The sequence below is a fragment of the Opisthocomus hoazin genome, chromosome 1 (assembly GCF_030867145.1).
Source record: "Opisthocomus hoazin isolate bOpiHoa1 chromosome 1, bOpiHoa1.hap1, whole genome shotgun sequence".
Classification (NCBI taxonomy): domain Eukaryota; kingdom Metazoa; phylum Chordata; class Aves; order Opisthocomiformes; family Opisthocomidae; genus Opisthocomus; species Opisthocomus hoazin.
Window position 1 is genome coordinate 107,876,262 of NC_134414.1, and position 22,972 is coordinate 107,899,233.

At 44.9% G+C, this 22,972-nt stretch overlaps 2 protein-coding genes across 3 annotated transcripts in view; both read right to left on the reverse strand.

The window, feature by feature from the left end:
* The window catches only part of MRPS6 (mitochondrial ribosomal protein S6), a 46,725-nt gene extending 25,208 nt beyond the window's left edge, over positions 1-21,517 (reverse strand). The window contains exon 1 of the mRNA XM_075432419.1: positions 21,433-21,517. Within this exon, the coding sequence (XP_075288534.1) occupies positions 21,433-21,477 (45 nt within the window). The 5' untranslated portion in view covers positions 21,478-21,517. The remainder of the gene's footprint in view (positions 1-21,432) is intronic.
* Positions 1-21,521, reverse strand: SLC5A3 (solute carrier family 5 member 3). 2 transcript variants are annotated; one of them, XM_075432396.1, is made up of 2 exons: positions 21,433-21,521; positions 1-7,788 (listed from the first exon to the last, which is right to left on the reverse strand). In XM_075432396.1, the coding sequence occupies exon 2, from the start codon at positions 7,484-7,486 to the stop codon at positions 5,345-5,347; it is 2,142 nt and encodes a 713-aa protein (XP_075288511.1). In that variant the 5' UTR covers positions 7,487-7,788; positions 21,433-21,521; the 3' UTR covers positions 1-5,344. The 2 variants fall into 2 exon arrangements, with proteins under 2 accessions (XP_075288511.1, XP_075288522.1); XM_075432407.1 differs by lacking the exon at positions 21,433-21,521 and adding an exon at positions 21,137-21,343.
* Between the last annotated feature and the right edge of the window lie 1,451 nt (positions 21,522-22,972).

Genomic DNA, 22,972 nt, shown 5'->3' on the forward strand with positions numbered 1-22,972 from the left:
AAAAAAAAAAAAAAAAAAAAAACACAAGGGAAAAGGATAAAGGCAGGTTTCAAATGCTATATGATATCATTTGGTTTTGGTCTGAAATGTATTTTAGTTAACAGTTAAAAAAAAAAACAAAAAACAAAAAGACAGTTCATTAACTGGTATTTTATAAAAATCTGCAGAAAAATACAACAGCAACAAAAACCAAAAATACTTCACAGATATCTAAAAAAACATTATATCAGATACAAGGTAAAGCAGCATCACTTTGACACTGTGCTTTAAAAATAAGAAGATGAATGAAGAGACTGCTCTAGTGATATTAGAAAATTTGCTTTCTTCTTGAAGAAGACTACTAACATTTTGCACAGCAACTATTTTTATAACCACCTCATTTAAAAACGTGTATTCATAGACACAGAGAATTGTCATATCATTACCATTTTTGCTCAAAGTGTCTGACTTTACACAGTGAAACTGATAATGCTAAGTGTCACCAGATGTCACTATACCATGAATTCAATATTAGAACAGAAGTGAAGCAAATGCCTTTAAACCAACACCATAAAAGAAATAATAGAAAGTGTTTTGTAAACAAAACAAACCACTTTGCAAAACAAGAGAGTTCAGAGATCTCACAGTGAAATCAGAAATCCTAATTATATATGCTTACATTCTAGGACTACTCTTTACCTTAGGCCAATTAAAGCACATTAAACCATTTAATTATATACAAACATTTTCTTAAAAAAAATTTAAAACATTGCACACAAGTCTGCTTTTTAACATCACATAACAAGGTTAGTTTTTATTTTCAAAACAATTACATTTAAGGGCACAGAACATACAGAATACCAAATTAACAGATGAGTATTTTTGCTTCGCTATACATGCTAAATCCAAAGATTTCCTCAAGAAAGACAGAGCTTAGCAACTCCAACTTCTTCCATGTATCCTGTTCCCTGAAAGGGAGCATCTCCCAACACCTCCTTTATCTTAGGATTTAAAAAAATATATATATAAAAAATAAAGCTGTATGTTTTAAAGTTGTAAGCATCTTCCGCTTTAAGTGTTCATGCAGAGATCCTTTGATGGCTCTGCCCACTTCACTGTAACCTCGTGGGAAATCCCTTTCACTACTCAGTTACAGTAGTCTCATGACTTGCATCAGAAGTCTCATGCTGGCCCTTCTGGGATTAGGGTGGAAAGGGGAACACAGAAGTGGAGAAGTAAAAAAATACATAAGCGGTATACTGAAGGCCATTTGAATTTCTTACAATCTCTCACCGTTTCCTTTCAGGCATTAGTAAAAGCTAACAGGAAAAATTACAAAAAAAACAACAAAAAAACCCTAAACTTTGGCAGAGAATAGCATCAAATCCTGCATTGAAAAAAAAATTAAATAAGAACAGTCTCCCAGAATGTACTATTAAGTTCTCGAGAAGCCTCTTCCTTTTTTATTTTTTTCTTTTCTTCTTTAAATAAAAGGCTTCTAACAAATTTCTGGGAGAAAATTCAAATATTTTAACAGAAAAATAAGTTAAGGGAAATAACAACAAAACAAGGTGTCATTCCAAAATAAGTTTTTCAAGACTGTCATTCTAAGCTCAAGGCAATAAATAAACCAATTGCTGCAAGACAGAAGCATGTATCCTCCTGGATCTACCCCTGCAAGACCAGCCAGTCCCACTGCAGAGGAGGAGGAAGAGGCCAGGCATTAAAATGCATGGAACCAACTGTCCATTATGGGACACACTTTGTAGTTTTACTGGACCAAAAAGTTGATGTGTAAACCAAAACGTATTAACCCGGGTTAACACCTCTTCCATGTAGATCATGATCAGAAGATTAGCAAAAGCATGTTTATGCTATTTAAAAAAAAAAAAAAAAAAAAAAGAATCAATTCTCGAGCAACTTCTTATACCAAGGTCCATTACACAGGGCAAGCTACTTGCTCACCAACGGACAGTTTGCTTGAAGCCTTATAATTTTTTTTTTCTCCTAATAAAGGCCTTTTATTAAGTGGTTATATGCAGCAAAGAACATTAGCAAGTTCTATGACCTCTTAAGACATGAAAACAGACTACGACTGAAGAGGCAGGCATTAGGCAGAGAGTAGCATAGAAACACATTTCTAAATGACTGAAGAAAAAAAGCACTGGAGAAATAATTTGCTTAAAAGCTTCTTCACAATAACAGGTCTAAAGATGGGGGAATGCAAAGTACTACTTTATTAATATCCTGACTGACTGCCAATTACCACTGTGATTAATGTGGCAACTCGTTAGTTCAGCAAAAGTGACAATACATTAACTGGGAGATGCAGTATCTCTGATTCAACAGTCAAAGGCTGCACTGTGCAAGTGCACAGGATTGTGACTCCCTACCACAGCTGAAGGACAATTTCACCATGGATCTGACTGTAGTTATACTGAACAGGATACAGGCATCCTGCGTATTAACTCTTTAAACAGCGTTCTCTTTAAATAACAAATGACTTGTGGGGGAAGAGAGGAGGAAAAACAAGCTGGGAAAAGCCATTATAAGCAAACCACTCTTCAGGTGGCAATAAAAACCATGCCTTCAGCTTCATAACCACATAAGGCACCCTGGGAAAAAGGCAAGCACAGATGAAGCAATGGCAGCCAAGCAAAAGGGTCCCTGAGCTAACCTAGCTTCACAGGTTAGGTGGCAATGCATTTGTTAATATCGAGAGCAAAGAGGACTGGTCTGGAAAATCCAAGTACCAGCCACTGATAGAAAAACACGCCAAGTTACTAAGGGACAGTGCCTGGTACATGAGTCTCTCCTTCCCTGTGCCAAATTAGGCCTACTAGCCAGCTGCCAGCCTTTTTAACAAGATACTGTTGGACCAAGACTTATCTTTACCCTCTACAAGTTGTTACTTTTCATACCACTAAGATCAAATTTGCCCTAAATTACTTTGTCCTGCATAGAAACAATTAACTATGTTTTGCACCTTTCTTATAGTACTGTCCTTCCCAGCTCAGCCCACTTATGAAGTAACTTGAGATACCATTAACATATTTCACATACTATGATTTTAACATTAAAAAGGACTTAAGATGTTTTTCTGAATGAAGCCAGCCACACAAACCATAAGAAAATGTGTCTTGTCATACTGGTATTAACATGAAGCCTCAGGTACGGTAACTCTCCCTACATATATTGCAACGCTGCCCCTACACTTACTACTATATTTCCAGTTAAGAGTAGTCTACTTTCCAGCAGCAACAACTAAACAAAGTGGAGAAAAGTGGGGCATCTCGGCCTCTGTTCAAAGTCTTGGAATGAATGGGATTCAATTGATTTAAAAACAACACTAAAACAAATAAAAAAACTCCACAAAAATAGAAGTTAATAAAATTATCTGAAAATATGTATTATACATTATACTACTAAAAGCTATTTGGACAGCCTGCAGCTTATGGCACCACTGTACTGGAAAGCAAACTTCCTCCAGCAGTCAAAGGCAGGACTAACCCAAATTTCATCTCTACAAAACTGTTTCACCCTTAGAGACTGGTTCTAAGGAAACATTGCTGGACCCTTGAATCAACGCTGTTGAACTGTCAGCATGGTCCCTCGGACAGGTTTTGGCCTAGCCAGTTCGCGCCCTCCCGAACAAGCCCTGAGACGAGCTCAGGAGCAAAGACTACCGGAGGAGTTATTTTCACGGGAAGCCGAGATACAACCGCTCTGTCCTGGAGGGCAAGGGAGTTTAACACAAGTGCGGTCACACGCTGTTGGCTGGCCTCTGCACCTGAAAACAGGCTGACTCGGTTTAGCCTAAGAGCGAGAGCACCCAGGACGGCAACACGTTCTGTTCTCCTGCTTCACCAAGGGGCAAGAGGACTGAGCTCTGCAACGTTTCGGTCTGCTGAGCTCCACTGACCTGCTGCACACACACACATCCTCCACACCTGGAAACTTTTCATCCCTGCCTCGGGCATCCATCCTTTGGGAGAAAAGAACCTCAGCATCTCCAGACCTACTTGTCATCTGTGATCGCCTGGGATCACTTTTTCTCAAGAACCTCAATTGCCGACACAGATTACGACTGCACACGCTCCTTATCACCTGACACAAAATCCCTCAGGAATCATTCCTTAAAAGAGAAGGTTTGACAGGGTGAAAGAGAAGTGGGAGAAGACATGCGGCGAAAGGACTCCGGAAAATAAGGATCACTTCCACCTCTTTCCCCTACTTCCCCCTCCTCTTGCCTTCCCACTTGTTTTTCTCCCCTTACAGGCTCAGTATGCAGCAATGGTAAGGCTGCAGAGTATTTCCTTCTAGACGCATATAGCAACAGAAAAGAGTTATTTTTCAGTGTGCTTCTCAAACTGAAAACATGCACAAGTCGCACACTTCTATTTTTCCCATGTGGTAGAACCTACGTACAGATTTTTCTCTAAAAAGAGGCTAACCCTAATTATGTCCTAAAGGTTTGGAGACTGAATATATATACTCTTCTATTTAAATATACTACAAGACCCAAATAAAGAGTATTTCTTTTTTTTCCTTTTCCCCCTCTCCTCCATTGCCAGTTTGTCATCTCCAGGGTTGTTTTTTTTCTTTTATCTTTGCTTTTTTTGAATATAGCAACTTTTCAGTAATGGAATTTACAGTGGATAAAAATCAAGACCAAAATTTTCTTACAGAGGGTGAAAAAAAAAAAACCCAAAAACAGAAAGCTACTAACAGCTATCATGTTTTAAGTGCTACAAGATGACACAAAATATCTTCCTGTTGTTGCCAAAATAGAAATGAGAAACTGAAAAAACTAGAAGCGGTGAGTAAAATTAAAAAGTGCTAAGTTGGCCAAGGTAATACAGCTATGTTATAAAGAACGACTACACAGCGATGTCCATCGCAGCCCTACATTAAAGCAAAAATATAAACTTTCGACACAGCTTTAATCATTTAGATTTTACACATCGGTAAATGATTACTTGTTATCTTCACCTTAATGCTGACTGAGCTCTGCAACTGCCCGACTTCAAACACAGCCACCTGCCTGCCTTTGGTATATTTATACATGTATACATGGAAAAACAAAAGGTTAGTACTGCAAATGGAAAAAAAAAAAAAGGCATAAGGGGAAAAAAGAAAAAGACACAACACGTTCTGCCTTCAGCAGAGATAGGACAATGTGTCTCACATGGTGTCTAAATAGGTTAAAGTTAAGTTGATCTTACAATTATAGCGTAAACAATGCCTGGGTTGTGGCTATGTTATTTGAAAAGGAAAAAAAGAAATAAACAAAGCAAACAAAATATCCAGAGCCCTGTATCAACTTCTGTATGTTTAGCCATACCCTTAAAAGTTCACTGTTCACTCACAAAGAGAAATAGACAAACATGAATATCCCAAGCGAACAGACACAGACCAGTCCAGTATTTAGTAATAGTTTAACTTTCGGAGTCTCTTCCAGCATTTGTAAACAAACAGTCTCTTCCTCGATCTCCCGAACAGCTCTCTTGTTCATGTTTTTACTTTTAAAGCCACAGAACCAATCTATGAATTTCAAATGTCTCTCTCTATCATCACTTTCTTCCTCGTGCTTTTTCTCCCCCATCAAAGCCGCTTGTCCATTCGAATAACAATCAACTGGTGTCTCGACTTCAGAGTGGCTCACAGAAATCACCGGGTTGCTGTCATCTCTGCAAGTAACCAGAAGATTGATATCCTCCGGCTTAATATTTTTAATATTTTCTTCCGACTTGCCATTTGGAATGATATGGTTAGAGTTCTCATTGCACTTGAGGATGCTCTTTTCTTGCACTTTGTACAGCTCCCCCTTTGCGGCATTCTCTTTTACGTTCCTGTTTTTCACGGCCCAGAAAGTGGTTGTCCGAACCTGCTCCTTCGTAGGCGGAGGCGTGAGGAGGCTTACCACAAAGGTCACAATCGCAGTGATCCAGAACAGCGCTGTTGCAACATACATGTAATGGATGTTTTTGATAAAGCTCGGTCTAGTATCCAGCTGGTTACACTCCGGAGCACGATAGATAAACGCCAGTACCAACCGTATCGCTCCAAGAACAAACCCGGCCATTCCACCATAGAAAGCCCCCTGCTCATTGCAACGCTTCCAAAAGATCCCCATAAGAAAGAGAGCAGCCACCGGTGGGGTCAAATAGTCTGCTACCTCTTGAATATAAAGGTACATCTGACCACCTTGCATTTCTACAATTATCGGGACCCAGGCAATGCTTATAACTACCATGAACGCAACAAAGACTCTTCCTACAATCATCAGTTCTCTAGATGTCGCGCTCTTCCGAATGAGTTTGTAGACATCAAGTGTGAATATGGTGCTGGCACTGTTGAATATCGAGTCCAAGTCACTCATCAGTGCAGCGATCATCACAGCCATCATCAGTCCCCGCAGACCAACCGGCACAAGTTTCATCACCAGACGTGGGTAGGCAATGTTAGAGCATCCAGCTCTGCTCCCGCAGACTTGAAAACAGTGTTCCGGATTAATGCAGGCGATATCATCTGCAAACAGTATTCGTGAAATCATCCCTGGGACAACTATAATAAACATTGGCAGCAGCTTTAAGAAGCCTGCCATCAGAGTGGATCCTTTGGCATGAGCAATGTTTTTTGCAGCTAAAACTCTCTGAACTATGACTTGATCGGCACACCAGTACCAGACAGAAGCTGGGGTCTGTCCCAACAGAAATCCAGGCCAGGGAATATCTTCATCTGTTGGCTCACGCAACATTTTAAGAGCATCAGGCTTCGGGTCGACATTGCAGGAATCGGTATTGGAAATGTTGTAGGTTAACAAGATAGACGTAATATTTGGTGATGCTAACATGTACCTTCTTTTAACTTCTTCAAACCCACCAACCTCCGTAATACTTATGATCATAAGTGTGAGGGCACCAATAATCATAAGCAGAGCTTGAAGGGTGTCTGTGTAGATGACAGCCACAAGACCTCCAGTCACAGTCAACAGTGCAGTCATTCCAATAAGGAGGATAACTGATAAATAGAGGTTCCAGCCTAGCGATTCTTGAATAAAAAGTGCCCCTGAATACAAGTCAACTGAGAGTTTGGTGAAGATATAAAGAATGAGAGACAATGCTGCAAAATATATTTGAATTCTATGCCCTCCAAAACGCTTGGACAAGTATTCAGGCATGGTGTACACTCCCGACCGGATGTAGACTGGGACGAAGACCCATCCTAAAAGCTGCAAAAGCATTAAGGCGTTGAATTCCCATGCACCTACTGCAAATCCACTCGCCGCTCCAGATCCTGCGAGCCCAATGAAATGTTCACTTCCAATATTGCTCACAAATAAAGATGCACCAATAGCTACCCAGGTCATAGAACGCCCTGCCAAAAAGTAGCCACTTACGGTGCTCCGATTGTATTTCCACATGGCAAAAAAACCTATGCACATTACAAGCACGAAGTACAGTGCCACAATGGCAATGTCTGCTGTTTCCAAAGAAGCCCTCATTTTTGTAAACAAAATGACTTCGCACAGCTGACGTCCACTTCTCGCCCCCCAGCAAACGTCTTTTAAGCAACACGTGAACCAGTTAACATATATCAATACTGTGGATCAAATTCTTTGTCCCTTGGTTTGCTGTCCTGATGCTGGTGGTTGTGGTACATTTACTTTCTCCGCTTCTCAAATGGAAATTTGGAACTTAGCACGCACTTTTAATCCACATTCCACAAGAGCATCAGCCTTAACTCAGTTGATGTAGGAGAAATTCTTAGTTGCAGCTAAGTTTAGTGAGGCCTACTGTACCAACCCTGCAAGGCAGCAAAGACAAAAGACAAAGATTGAATTAGAGAAGAATTTCATGAAGTAATGAGAAAAAATTTGAAGTCTAGTAAAACAATGACTGAACACCACAGATTTTTTTTCCCCCCTTATATTTCCTGCTGTATTTACGCAATCCATATTACACATAATTCAATATTTGTAGAAGTAAGAAGTAATGCCTTTTTCAAGTCAACTTTAACGTTTACAAGTACCTTAAGGGACGCAGCAATTCCGGAGTATTAAATGACCCAAATTCCCCAGAAGAAGGCAAGGAAAAGAAATACATTTTGTTTTTCTTTCGAGTCTCACAAGTGTACTTCTCAAGACACTAAAGAGGCCTTCCTCTTTCAAGCAATCTTAGGAAAACAAAAAACAACCACTAAGGAGCATTAACCTGGCTACTCATTTCCTGTATTGCTCTAGCACTGCACCAAACAAATCTTGATAGATCCTGCATCACATGCATGCACCTGAGACACCAGCTGGATGCAAGAGCTAAAAAAGAAAAAAAAAAAAAAAAAAGAAAAAAATCACAAAGCTGTCAACAATAAATTTAAGATCAGCTGATGAATCAAGGTTATTCCGCAGGTTTTAGACCAGTTTGCACCTGGGGTACAGATGATCACAAGGTTACTTTTTACTATGAAAGCTTTTCATACATACCCCATTTAATCTAAGTGAAGAAGTCCCATTCAATCACCTGACAATCAATACACCTGACATCCAGCTCCAGGGTATCTCTGTCTGCCATGTGCCTTTTGATAGCTGCACTCAGGTGGTTTCAGGGTTTTTTGGGAGCACTCTAGGCACAGTAGGAAAAAATGGACGGATTTTTGTAGCAGTCAAGTTGCTGGGATGCCAGGAAGCGCTGCTCTCAGCATTGTCCATTCGCATCCAATAATGAAGAGGATCACTAACATCAGGGGCAGAAGGTTTTGAGGCAAAGCACACCCTGCCATTCTATTCCTGAACGCCCAATTCTACCCAAGTACGTCAGGAAACAGGCACTCATTCAGGCAAGCAGGACTGAAGTGCTCAAAGTGGAGGCAAGGGGATAATAAAAAGACTTGCTGGCAGACAACTGGATAGGTGGGAAAGGCAGGGGCACTGAAGGGCTGCACACTGGCTCCTACCTGTGCCATGGAGGTAGGATGCTCCTATCTGCTATTTACGCCTTGGGAGGTATCATTTACCTATACCCAACCAAAACCATTTAATGGGTTTAGAGAGTGCTGGAGATAAGATTCTTCCACTTCCTACACTGAACAGGCACAGCAAGGGAAGAGAAGATACAAGCAAAGAACCAGTTTAGTCTAAAGATCAGAACACAATCTTTAGTATTCAGGATTATTACATAAGAATAAGGAACAGGGTCTGACTCCGTTCCTCCTTCCCACCCACTGGTAAAGGCAACGTAGACAGAGACACACACACAAACAAACAAACAAATCACTGGATCTTTTTTCTGACCATAAGGTCTAACGGCCTTTAGAAGTCTTACAAGCATCAGCTTCAGGTATTCCCGCTTCCACTTCACTTGCAGAAGTGCTTTGGCACTAGGCTGAAGCTCACATTTCACTATTCATTCATCTGTGATTAATACAAACACCCAGATATTCTAGTTTGAGTGGTTTGCTGTTTAGCATCTCTGTAGCATATTCATTTTGTTTAAAGAAGAGTAAAAAAAAATTATCAATTCTCAGATAGACCATAGCAAAACCTATATAGTTAAGGTTGAAAATGCACACACTCCTGCCTCTGCCTTACTTTGCGCATTACTGAAGGCAGCAATAGTGCTGATGTAAGAATGTGCACTTCTCATTAAGGCAGATGTATTTTTTAATAAAGAAAGCTTAGAGCAAACCACAACTTCAGCCTTAAGGAGAAATTCACAATCATGTTATTTGTACAAGTTGGCTGTTTTTCAAGAGAAGTTTAGAATCAAAAATGATAATGAGGGTTCCCCACCACCACCACAAACCCACACGAGAATACAGATATTCATTCTGCTGGCGTTACAGCCAATAAAGAGAGACTATGGAGACATGGCACAAAATGGACTGAGTACAGTAGTGTGCTAAATTTACCATGCTCTTAAGCCTCAAACCACAGATGTATTTTAAATCCTTCCATAGAAGAATTCACATTTATCCCCACCCACCAATGCAGCTGAAGTTAAATGGTCTATTAGTTTAATCCAACACAAAATTATAAACACTTCAGATCATATGACACCATCAGATACAAGTATAATGTACTATTCTTAGTTTTAAGCACTTATCAGTAACACTTCAATAGCGTTGCATCTTTCATTACATCCAGCTGAATTTTCAAATGCAACTACATTACAGTGTTTATACCAAAACCATAAATATTTTAAGGAAAGGGGAAGAAGAGATTTTACTCAGACACAGCAGAAAGAAGAAAAACTACCATACAGAAAATTAGAATAACGGGCAAGCTAGAGAAATAGTAATAACCAATATTTTCCCTCTACTACTATCCTGCTCCATTACTGAAATGCTTAACTTGAACTTTAGTTCACTTCCCAACATCTTCCCTGTACATTAATCATTGACCTTGCAAAACTATACTGTACAGGAATTTGCATAAATAACAAAAATACGTTAAAACTATGTCTATTTGATACAAGAGATACCCAGCTCATAGTCACTACCCAATAGTAGTACCCAATAATACTACCACTATTACAAGCTTGTTCAATCCCTCTGAAAAGCGTGTAAGTAGAACATGCAGCTGCCCTTGAATCAATTGTGACATTTCTCAGTTAGAATACTTGCCAGACTACTATGGGCTCATTCTAATCAAAACAAAAAATACGTGAAGTTTCTTGAGCATTTTCCACCAGAAAGTACAGCCAGACCACGCATTTGACATAATCAGTCTCCAGAGACCTGAACCATTACCTTTGTAATCAACATTTGAATTTTGCAGGGTTCAGCTTACTTGAGCAGGAAGGTGGAAAGTTTTCAGTAGCCGCTACAAATCTGCTGCACTGTCACTAAATTACTGTACTAAAGTAGCTTCTTGTACCAGTTTCTTATTAGACCTAATTCTAAAATAACCCTGGAACTTTTTTTCATTATGAAAACGAGACTCGTCCCTCTGAACTTTCAGCAAGTTGCGACCTCAAGTCTTAAGAAGGACTTTTGAGACGCCCCATGCGAGTTAAATCTCAAGTTATTAGAGCAGCATACATTGTGGCACTGACAAAAAAAAAAGAAAAAGACAGAAAGACAGCGCTGCTGCCAAGGACTCTGAAATTTTTCCCTAAGGCTGTTTTCTGGCTGGATCATATCAAAGACACAAAACAATGTGTTTCTCTCTTGTCTGAATATAGAGAGCTACAGCTTTGGTGAAACAATGCATATGTCTCTCCAACAGGCAGCCTGTCCTTGCAGGAAAAAAAGAAAGTCTCAAGCAATTCCCTGAAGAGATATTAGATAATGTGAAGCAGATTTAGGGTGGGATTTTTAGGAGAAATTTGTATGATTGCTTTAAAGGAAAACTTTCTCCACAGTTCTTTTCTAATAAGACCAGTCTTTAAATATGCCAGAATCAAACCGCTCCAGCCCCAAAGCAACTACTTGTTTTCTGCTCAGTCAATTTCTCTTCTCAGCAGACAGGAAGTTTCCCAGTTGACTTCCCTTTTCTATGGCAGTTAAAGAGTCAGTCCCAATGACCAATGCTTTGAGGATGCAGTTGCCCACATGTCACACAGCACTGTCCACTGCTATCATTTGTTAGCAAACTAAGTACGTACTTCACTTTGTTCATACACTCTGAAGTAGTCTTGAGGTTCTTTCTTAGAAACAACGTTTTTCTTCACTCCCCCCTTCTTCAAGCAGGGGTATATTAAATCATACTGAACAACTCACTTGCAGGGAAGAAATGTACCCAGATTGCCAGGCTCGATACCTACATGAAATATCTTAACCTCACTCCCAGAAAAAAGAGAATAAGTCTTGTGCCTTGAGCAGGCCTGTACAACATTCAACCTCTCAAGTGTGTTGTCTGGCCTGCTCACACTGCAGGCTACCTGCTATGGACATGCAAGTTCCTACCTGTCTACTGCTCTGCAGTAAACACAAGCTTATCTGAGGTAGCCTATCTCAGAAAAAAAAGAAAAAAAAAAAGCTTCATTCCATTTATTGCAACACTCCAGAACACAAAAAAATGAGCACACATGTTCTTCATGGAATAACTGATACATATCAGCTCATCCTTACATAGTACAGGCCCTTGAGAAAGCATGGCCTATCCTTGCCAGCTGCTCAACATAGCCCTGAACATCCAGGACCGCAGTTTCAGGAATTTCCCTTGCAAACCAAGAGACTGGACAGTGGAGCCGGGCAGGAATCCCACCTGAGACAAATGGGGTATGTCGTGGTAATCTGGAAAGCTCGGAGGCAGAACTTCACCTGTAGCACCTAATAAACACTTTGAGTTAAAGTCTAGACTGGCATTGCCAGCAGCTCAACAGGCTGCAGCAGCAGAATACCACATTTACAAGTTACCTGAACCAGCAGCGACCTGACTAGCCTGCTTGCCACATGTGGTCTGCTGCCCCAAACTGGTACCGCACGGACACTTCTGGTGGCCTTGGAGAACACGGGCACTGCAGAGGCAACTCTATAAATCATTGCTACCATAAAAGTCCAATTTGAGGTGCAAGGTTCAAGTCAGTCACACAAAGGAGTTGTTATGAACACATAATGCACTTCTGTTTTGTCTGGGGTTTCAGGAATCACTCCAGTTCTGGTCTTCATTTTACAGCAGCATCAGAAAAAGAAGCTTGTTCCGCAATACATTCTTCTCAACTCTTTTCTAAAGGACTGCTGAAGGAGACATGAGAGAAATAAGTAACCTCACAGCACGCAGTTCAGCAGAAGAAACAGTGAACTACACTCTTATTTGCCAGTTAGAAATATAATGCTGCTGCAGACTATTATAGCACCAGTAACTGGAGTACTGTAAGGCACTGTGATTGACACTGTGAGAGTAGTAGATCAATGTAGTTGTTGCTTTTGTTTCTAACCATTCGTCCCCCCATCCCAAGTGTATACACCTATCAAGTCACAGGTTGGCAGGTGGAAGAGCAGAAGAAAGAGAATGCAACTTTATTGCAGTGCTCGTTCAGCACTCTGTAAACACAACAGAAACTCCAGTACTGCTGAATTGCAAAGCAAGACGAAGGTAGCTTATTTTCCAAAACCTGCATTGCTAGCAGTGCCTCAGCAAGCCACTTCATGCCACTGCCTGTGGCATTCATATTTGGATAGTTTCTTTCCCCCAGATCAGTCCCCAGCACTCCGTCAGTAACAGCGGACTATTTGCACCCCACTGTTCTTCTGAAAACTGCTAACAGCCAGGGGGTGGCGGGCAGGCAGACAACTCGACAGAAGGGAAGCAGTAGAAAGTTCCTTTTTATTTGTTAAAACAAAGAGACACCAGAAAGAAGGACCACCTACTCTGTGCCTACCTAGGCATACTGTAGTCATCCTACTCAGGTCTTAGGAAAGACCAGTTCATCAGTCCAAGCAAAACTGACTTAGCTTAAAGAATATACGTACTTCCTTTTTCCCTTGTCAGCCCAAAGAATCAGCTTGTTTACACCGGTGACAGATGTTATCTGGGTTCTCTGAAAAAAGCAGAAAGTACAACTGCTGCTGAGCATCACTGAGGAACTGTGCCACTCTTCCCAGGCAAATGAACACAGTCATTAACGCTTCTGACATAACACAGACTACCAGAGACTACCAAAGACAGGTTGTCAGGACAGCAGCTCCATCCCTCAGCAAGGAAACCATGCTTTTCTTCGCAACTGCAGACAGACGACATTCTTCCTTCTACACAGGAACTGGAACCAGAAGAGGAAAGAGGGTACCGAGAAGGCACATGGTCAACAATAACTAAGCAAAGAGCACCACAGAGCAAAGAGGGGAAAGCAAACCATTTTAATGGAGGTGGGATGGGGTGTCTCCTCCAGCAGATGGCAAAAACTAGAAGATTCTGGCATCACACAGCATCAGGCAGAATTTTCCTTGCCAGGTAAATGTGTCAACATGTCAGCTGACATGCTAAGCTGGAAGCTGCAGAGGAACGGACACTGAGCCTGAAGACCCAAATTCCTTCTTGCGGCAACCTAAAGCTCAGAAGCACAAACATGTTCACAGCCACTGGCAAGTACTATTTACCTAAACTAGTCTGAAGAATTACTTAGTCCCTAAGCACAACAGCAAGAAAATGGTTAAAAAAAAAAAAGCATTAACACGCAAGTATTTTATTTCTGTAGAGGATTTAGGGCCACATAATCAAGTTTTCTGGATGTAGAGGACAAACGTTATCACTGTTAGAATCATGCCATCAGAAAGTGTTGTAAAATTTCTGCCACTACTGAAAATGACCTTTTTCTTTAGCTGCAAGGTACAAAAACATGATCCAGTTGGTTGTTATCATCACCATTCACTAGTAACTGAGGTAAGTGGCATACTCCTAGCCCAGAAAAATGTGCTGGTTCACCCCATTTGAAGAGGATCGTGGCTAGGAGAGTATAGACTTCAGAAATTACTCGGGGAATGACAAAGGAGTAGTTTAAGTGTCAGGCACCACACAACCACGCAAAATACTAGCAAGAAATTCTTTCTAATTCTTTCCTAGAATTTCTAGGGGGAACAAAACCAGACTCATTAAGCTTATTTGAGACTTCAAGTTCCCATCACCTTTAAGGCTGCCCACAGTCTTTCCAAGAACATGAAGCACCAAAAGTTTTAATGAAAGGTGAGACAAAAGTTTCTGGGTCATACATAAACCTACAGTTTATGTTTGAGGCCCTCCAAGCTTCCTAGACTGCTAGGTGCTCTTGTGACATTTCTGATCCTTCTTGGGGATTTTCAGACACTCAAATGAAGCTTAAAGTTATCTTTGATACAAAACAACTGGTACTATTCTACATCAAGCTGTGTAACTACCTGCATTGAGTTACCAAACATTGATTTCTCTTTTTTAATAGTCTCAAACACATGAACTCCACTGAACCCATTCCCCTCCTGTATTCATGCTCTGTATGTACCTTTGTTTTTAATTAGTATTCCTTAGATATTTGCATAACTGAAGCACAAAGACTGGCTTGCAAGTGGACAAACCAGAATTTTAAAAGACGTGAGAAATAGCAGAAAAATAGCTCTTCTGTAGTTCCTCACATTCTTATTGCTAGGGTTCATGACCCTCCCTTTACACCATCTGCTTGTTCTCCTCCCCTCATCCTACCAGGAGTGATGCATTTCTGTAGTATCTCATTTCCAGCACCAGTATTTGCACCAGCGCTCCCACAGTACAGGTCCTTCATTTACACAGAACTTGCCTTATTTTCCATGGTTTTACTTCCCATCTTTCCTGTCCTGCTTCTACATAACAAGCTGTACTTTGCCCATCCATCTCCCTTTCATCATCTTATCAGCTCTTCTACAGAATGCACACCATAGATATTCCTGCTGGTCCATTGGGCAGGTGGCTTCAGAGGGAACCACCTGGGTGCCCAGTTGTTCCTGCTGCCCTCAGATAAGCAGCAGAGAGGCTGGTATACACAGCTCTGCCAAGCAACTGCTTCCACATAAGCAGCTCTTACACTGCCACAGACTTGTAGTAGAGCAGGTCTGGGCAGGCTCAAAGAACTAGCAGCCCGTTCTGGCTGGAGTCTGACAAAAAGCAAGACAAGTTACTTGATCAATAATCAACAATCACCAAGGTAATTTTTAGGTTGAAATTGCCAGCATTATCACTCAGTAACAAGGGAACTGGAGAAATCAGCTCCTGAAAGAATATGTAAAGAAAGCAAGAACTTCCATCATCACAAAATATAGTATGTATGATGTATTAGAAGCAAATACTTACACACACATTCATACTTGATAATTCTGCAGCTTAGCCTAAGTGATATAATGGACATCTTTAAAAGAGTCATTCATTTTTGAGGAAGAGCAATAATGCTATTTTATCACAACCAGTTCTCCTTCCTTCTTTTTCAAGATGTAAAGGACAGACCATCTGCTCTCATGCTGAAGTTTACAAGCATCTCCCTGTTCATATACACGATGCATCCATATGTATACATATGCACAGTGAGCAAATGAGGAGAGATACAAAGCCAACAGAGAAGAGCTCATTGCTAAGTGTGTAACAGAGGCAAAGAGAAAAAGTCGTATCTTAAAGGTTAAGCCGCCATTCCTGCCCACCGAAGAGGGGCTAGCTAAATCCCTCTGAAGTCTGCCAGTCCCAGCATGGACACAAGGGCCTGCCCACAGTCCTGCCTCAGCGCTCAGGCTTGCAGCTCGACAGCTTTGGGAACAAGAGTGGCAGAGTTAACCCGGTCATCCCATTACACTCACATCACTCAATACACTGCTGAAGCCTGTATAAACAAAGAGGCTTTCAAGGTCCTTATTCGTGCCATCAACTTAGTATACTTTGGACAACTTCACTAAATTCACCTGGCTAACAACTACCTGCTATAAAAAGGCTTAAACTACTTTGTAGAAAGTAAGATAATCCTCCACCTGCCCCCGACAGCCAAGCCAGGCAAATATCCCACGCTTGGCAGAAACTTAGAAGAGAAACACTCTCAAGTCTTAAGACTGAAAAGTGGCAAACAACAGTCAAGAGAGTACCATTCTCAAATGCTGTCTGTACCAAACACTTAAAAATCCAGTTATTCTTATGGAAATGCTTAAGTCAGAGAACAAAAAGCTGACTCCTGCAGGAGAGTCAACACTACACCTTGTTGTTTTCTAATCTTGTCTTTTAGTACCAACCCTTTGGTCTTCTTTCCAGCACCACCCTCGACACATGGGTCCTTCCCTGCTAGGCATAATATGGCAAAGAACAGCCTGTTTCAGCCTACTAAAAAAGTCAAAGCAAATGGAGGAAAACTTTTGTGTCATTTTAACCTGTGAAGTAGGGTAGAGGAGCAGGGAAGATACACAATTCAACTGTAAGAACAGGTAGGGTCACCAGAAAAGAAAGAAAATAAAGCCAGAATCTGTCTCCTTACTGCCCTCTTCATTCCCTCCTCTTCCCTCCTAGCAACTAAGGTATCAAAAGCCCAATTGCTGCAGCTGCCTACACAGCAACCAAGCATAATTGTCAAGATGTCAAGCAACACTACTGCCCATTACTTTGGCTTTCCTAAAATAGCTAACGATCTCCACAGCAGGTAGGGAATTTCTGCAACATGGCAACCCACTCCAAAGGCAACAAACCGATGCTGAAAACAAGTTGCACTGTGTGAACACGCCAGTCAAATTCAGAGCCCAGAGTCACTGTAGTATTACAGAGGTGGGTGGACGGGTCCCCTAGTCCGGGTATTTGCCGAAACAAGGTAACCAGGTTTTAGACTATGACACATACTATGTACTGGTCCTTTGTTACAGGTGAAGTGCGGGAGAAGAGCATGCTAGTAGTAAAATATTGATATGTTTCCTCGTTTTTAGTAAAATAATATAAAGTATTTTCAAACTGTCCGTTCACTTCAGTTCCAGTTACAAAGTTGTTTTGTTGAAGACGGGTGTCCCAGCTCGCCAGAGTCGAGCAGCAGCAAGAACAGCACGGGAATACCGCCACCTTCTCTGTCTGTCCTAGGTTCCCCAGGCTGCCAATTTTCCTTGGAGGGTGTCTCGCATTGCCGCCCTGTGGTCACTCTGCAAAACAGCATCAGAGCAATAGGAAGCCATTTCCAGCTCTTCCTTCCCTTCCCCCCCCCCCCCACTTCCTTCCCCAGGCTCTCAAGGGAGTCTTGCCAAGACAAGAAGGGTAGGAAGAAGCAGCACCAACTTCCAGCAACAACTTCCAGCAAGCGACAAGTCCTGCTCATTCACTAGCGGGTCGCTACCCTTTCCTGCTGAAGGTCCTGCTCTGCGACAATCACCCCGCTTGAAAGCTGAAGATGACTCTCCTGGGAGAAAGTTAGAAATAATTAGAAATTCATCTTTTCCTATGAATAGTAAAGTTTAGAGCATGAACAGCTACGTCTTCATCTTGCACCTCTACCTCCACCACAACTGCAGTCTTTGACTTGGGATCTTGAGGGCAGGCCATGTGTTGTTTACATACATGTGTACCCTACTGATAACAAGCCTGCTATCAGACTCTCCAAGCTCACCACACTATTCGTTATTTGCATGCTGGAGTGTAGAAAGCCACACACGTGGGCAATATTCATTATTTCCAAAGTAAGTTCAAGTTACTTCACTGACCGCATACCTTTCTTTTCCCAAAGCATCTCCTCCATATACTCACGCGCAGAATAACACAATCCACGTCCCTCACTGCAGCTACTCTTCAAATACAGCAATACCACCAAGAAGCAGGTTTTTATTTATTTATTTTGGAAGTGGGGTTTTAGGGGGGTTTATTATTGTTTTCCTCAGAGTCACTGACTGGGGTCTCTGCTGATCCAGAACTCTGTCCACAGGCAATTTACAAATACGGTATTTCTAGTGCAAGTCAATTACCTGATCATACGCTCCCCACAAGATAGGGCAGAGAATGGCTGCTCAGCTTTGACTTCAGAATAAAGTCACAAGCTTTTGTTAAAAGCACATGCAGACAACTGGTGACAAAGTCTGAAAGTAAAAGTTTTCCCCCTTCTCCCCCTCCCCCCAAGCTCTTGGGTGTTGCATTTTTGAGACACAAAAGGAAAGCTGAAGAGGCTCTGAGGAAGTCTGCCAAGAAGCAAGGGGACAGGGGAACACCAGGCAGGACCGAGGGGTCGTGCTTGCCCCATAACCATGCCAGTCTAGCTGGCTGGGGAGGAGACCAGCTGCCCAACAAACTCCACGGTTCACAACAGAAGCCACATGCAAGAAAAGAATGAGGAGGGATCCCAGAACTGAACACAAGCAGTGCTAGGGAGCAATGGAATTTAAAGCAACAAAAATTAATTTAAGGTATCTATTCTGCCTAGATCTACAAAAACGTGGAGGCAACTACTAAAAAACTTGGGGAAGGGGGGAACCCCACAGAATCACAAGTTTGTCTCTGAGGAGAGCCATGAAATTCTACCAGACTGTAGCTCTGAAGAGGTTTGTGCTCAAGCTGCCAGGGAGCGCACAGGAGTTAACAGCAGCCCTAAAGCACAAGAAAGCCAAGCAGCAGGGGCTTACTTTCATTTTTTTTGCAAGGCTGGGGAGCTGTCAGAGATGAGGAAAGATGCCACAGACACCAAGAGAAGTGTCAGCACTTGCTCAAGCCTCAGACCAGAGTAGGCACTGGAGCACACAGCCACCACGCAGAGGGACTGACATGGCGGGACAGTGAACACCTGCCTGGGGTAGCTTCACCAGGAAGCATTAGTGATAAGAAGCAATATTATTTATTCAGGACTGTACATGAGCTTCTGCAGGAAGGAGTTACGTAGTCACTCTAATTTCACACTGTTTTATTAGCCCCATATTCAGGTTTCCATGTTTTGAGTAGTTTAAGTTAGCTTTACAGTCAAGATTATGCATTGCTATGGGGGTCATTAGAGCAACCCCTCTGCTAGTACTGAGCAGCACCATGTGGCATATAACCACTACAGAAATTTTTTTCAAGTGTTCTCACTACACAAGGAAGGCAGCAGTAGCAAGATACAGGAACACAAATAAGCACCTAGATCTGCTGGACCATCAACAGCAACAAAAAAACCCAGCACCTGGAGACAGACACTCTAAATTTTAGAGTTACAACAATGGTAGGTTAAAAACAGCAGTACACCTGAACCAAAACATCAGTGTTTTAACGTAATCACAGAGCTAAAAAATACCTTAAGATACACCTATCAGGAGAGAATGTACTAGAGTGTCAAACTTCAAAGAGGAAAAGGTTGCAGATGTTCAATCCCGAGTGCATCAATGCTTATTAGAAGCATCTTAGAGCTAAAAGCTTATCCCTGTGTCTCTGTGCTCAGATCCTAGAAACCAAAGATCCTTTCCACCAGAGAGCACTCCATGGCATCCTTTCAGAGTAATCAGTTTATTTGTGTCTCAGCATTATGTCAGATTTGCTACGCTTTCTGTCCTGCTCTGCATTTATAGTGTCTGCATGGCATAATGCACCTCCCACATCAATAGCATGTACACAAAAAGCACCCCATCGCCTTACCTAAGGCTTATACACTAACGGAGAGTGGTGTGGGGAAAAAACAATTAAAAAAAAAATCTCATGTTGACAGCCCAAGGCCAAAAGCAGCGTGTTTTGTCAGAGCAAACGCTGTTCTAAGAGGCGGTGCAGCAATGTCACCAGATTTTTTTCATCTCCCCGCTGCTCTATTTCTCCACTAGAGGACTCACCTGAGAAGTCTACTACAGCTCCTGCAGTTAAGCCAAGTTAGGGGAAAAAAAAAAAAGCCAACCCTGACATGTGGATGCTACATGTAAAATGAATGGAAATGTACTAGTATCTGTAGCACACGTAATACATGGAGACAAGCCCCTGTAACTACAAAAGAAACAGAGCAACACTATTTAGCTTCCCGCTACCCTATGACCAACATACACGTCCATTGAAACGAAGGTTAAATGCGAGAGCAAGCGTCTCCGCGCTGGGTCAGACCAGCGGGGCTACAGCCTAGCAGAAGTGCTGCTACATTCCAACACCAGCACTGCACAGTAAGCTGGAAAGTGGCAGACAAACAAAGGCTACAGAAGGTACTAGAGGAGGGCCAGTATCAGCTGTTATTTTCAAAATAAACGGTCCCATCTACGCAGAGATGTTCCCATTTTATTATTTGTACGCACAAGTACAACCCCCCCCCTCACTGATACAGCTCTTGTAAGATGAGAAGAGCATCGCCCCCCCCCCTCCCGCCCCCCCGCCGCCGCTTATCGTCACGCCGCCGAAGGCAGCGGCACCGGCCGGCGGCCCTTCCCGCGGGCGATACGGCCAGCCGCATCAGCACGGCTCAACCGGTGGCAGCAACGGCTGGGGCGGGAGATCCCTGAGGCTGCCCTGCTACGGAGCGGGGCTGGAGAGGGAGGCAGCCAGCACTCCGTGAGGGGAAGCCTGCGGCAGGGAGCCCCTCGCCTTTAACCCCCACCCCGGAGGCGGGGGGACCCAGCGCCGGGCCGCTGCGACCTGGCCAAGCGCCCCGGGAAGCCATCGCAGGTGTCGGGGGGGAAGCACAGGGCCACGGGAAGCGCTGGTGCTGCAGAGGAACCGGGGGGGACGTGCGGGCACCGACGCCGAGGGGCGAGGGAAGGGCGAAGGTCGCCTGCACCAGGCAAGGGGGGGGGGGGGGGGAGAAACGCCTCAGCTCGGCTGAGCGCGGGATGTGCTTACCTGCGGACCGGGGCGGGGGGGAGGAAGGGGACTGCGGCTCTAGGGGAGCAACGAAGCCAACTCTCCAAAGGGGCGGGGGGAAGCGGAAGGGGAGAGAGAACAGACAGACAGAAGCACGCTGCGCAACTCCGCTCCGGGGCGCGGAGGGCAGGGCTCGCACCGGGGCGAAGGGGCCGGCAGGGCCGGCGGCTGCGGCGAGAGGCGGCAGCGAGGGGGCGCCGGGGACTGGGGGGGGGGGGGGGGTTCTGTCAGGTCCCACCTGGCTCCCTCCCTCCCGCCTCCCCTCCCTCACTCACCCTCTGCATGGCTTTCAGGATCAAAGCCAGTTCATAGCGGGGCATCTTAGAGCTGGCTGAGGCGGGAGGAGCGGGGACGCGGCGGGGCAGAGGGCGGCGGTGGTGGGGAGGAGGAGGAGGAGCGGGGGGGGGACCGGCGGAGGAAGAAGGCGCGTCCCCGGCGGCAGCGGCTCCCGCGCGCGCGGCTCGCAGGCTGCACGGGCACCCGGGCAGGGCGGGCGCGCGGCGCGGCTTAAAGGGCGCCGGCGGCTGCGCAGGCTCCGCCGCACCGCCCCCTGCCCGCGCCAAGCCCCGCCTCCGCCGCGCGCGCGCGCCCGCCCGGGGGGGACGCCGCCGCCTGCTCCGGCGGCTGCCCCGCCGGCCCGGCCCGGGCGGGTGCGGGGAGAGGAGGGGGACAGGCGCCGCCGGGGAGCGGGCCCGGGCCGAGCGGGCCCGGCCCAAAGGATCCGCGGCGAGGGCACCGCCTCCCCCCCCCCCGCCCTGCGGCGGCGCGGGGCCTGCGCCCGCCTTCCTCCTTCCCGCCGCCGCGGCTGTGGCTGCTGCAGGGAGTGGAAATTTCCACTGTCCGCCCCCCCCCTCCCGTACACCACACACACGCCCGAGACCGCACATGGCGGGGAGGGAGGACGGGGGGAGGGGAGGGCCCTCCGCCTGGCTCCGAGCCGCCGGCGCCCACGGCCCTGCGGCCGCGGTCCCCACGCACCTGGGTGGGCTGGCACCGGCGGCACGGCGAGGCGAGGGTGCCGCTGGCCGGCCGGGGCCGCACGTGTGGGGCCACTGCCGCTCCTCCAGAACTTTCCATGTCCCAGCGCCTCAGTGCCCGCTGACGAGGCAGGCGGTGGCGGGGCCGAGGTGGAAGGCGGCTGCCCTCGACGGCTGGGTGCTTTCTTCCGGGAAACGTCTCCCAGCCATCGAGGCCGCCGATGCGGGTGCCCTCTGTCAGCAGTGCACCGGGCACCGGCGGCCAGACGGGGCTGTGCCGGGAGCCGGCGACCGCCTGCGTCTGCCACCGAGGGGCATTTGGAGAGCCCGGCGGTGCGTCAGGCTCGCCTCCGTGGTGTTTCTTTCCTCCGGAGCGGAGAAGCGTCCCTTCCAGGGGTACAGAATCACAGAATCACAGAATGGTAGGGGTTGGAAGGGACCTCTGTGGGTCATCTAGTCCAACCCTCCTGCCGAAGCAGGGTCACTTACAGCAGGCTGCAGATGACCTTGTCCAAGCGGGTCTTGAATATCTCCAGAGAAAGAGACTCCACAACCTCCCTGGGCAGCCTGTTCCACTACCCCTCTCCCTCACGTGCCGCAGTGCCCAGCACACAGCCTGGTTCCTGCCCTTCATTTCGAAGCCCTCAGCACTTGGCCCTCTCTGCTCTTGGAAAAGAGGGAGGCGGGGGATGAGAGAGCAGAGCCACCGTGCCGTGGCGCAAGGGGAAGGGGAAGCAGGGAAGGTGCCCAATCTCAAGATTAAGAAACTTACCCATGAAATACCAGCCCCAACCCATCAAGAGAGGCCTCGGCGTCTCACCTGGGGACCCGAGCCGTG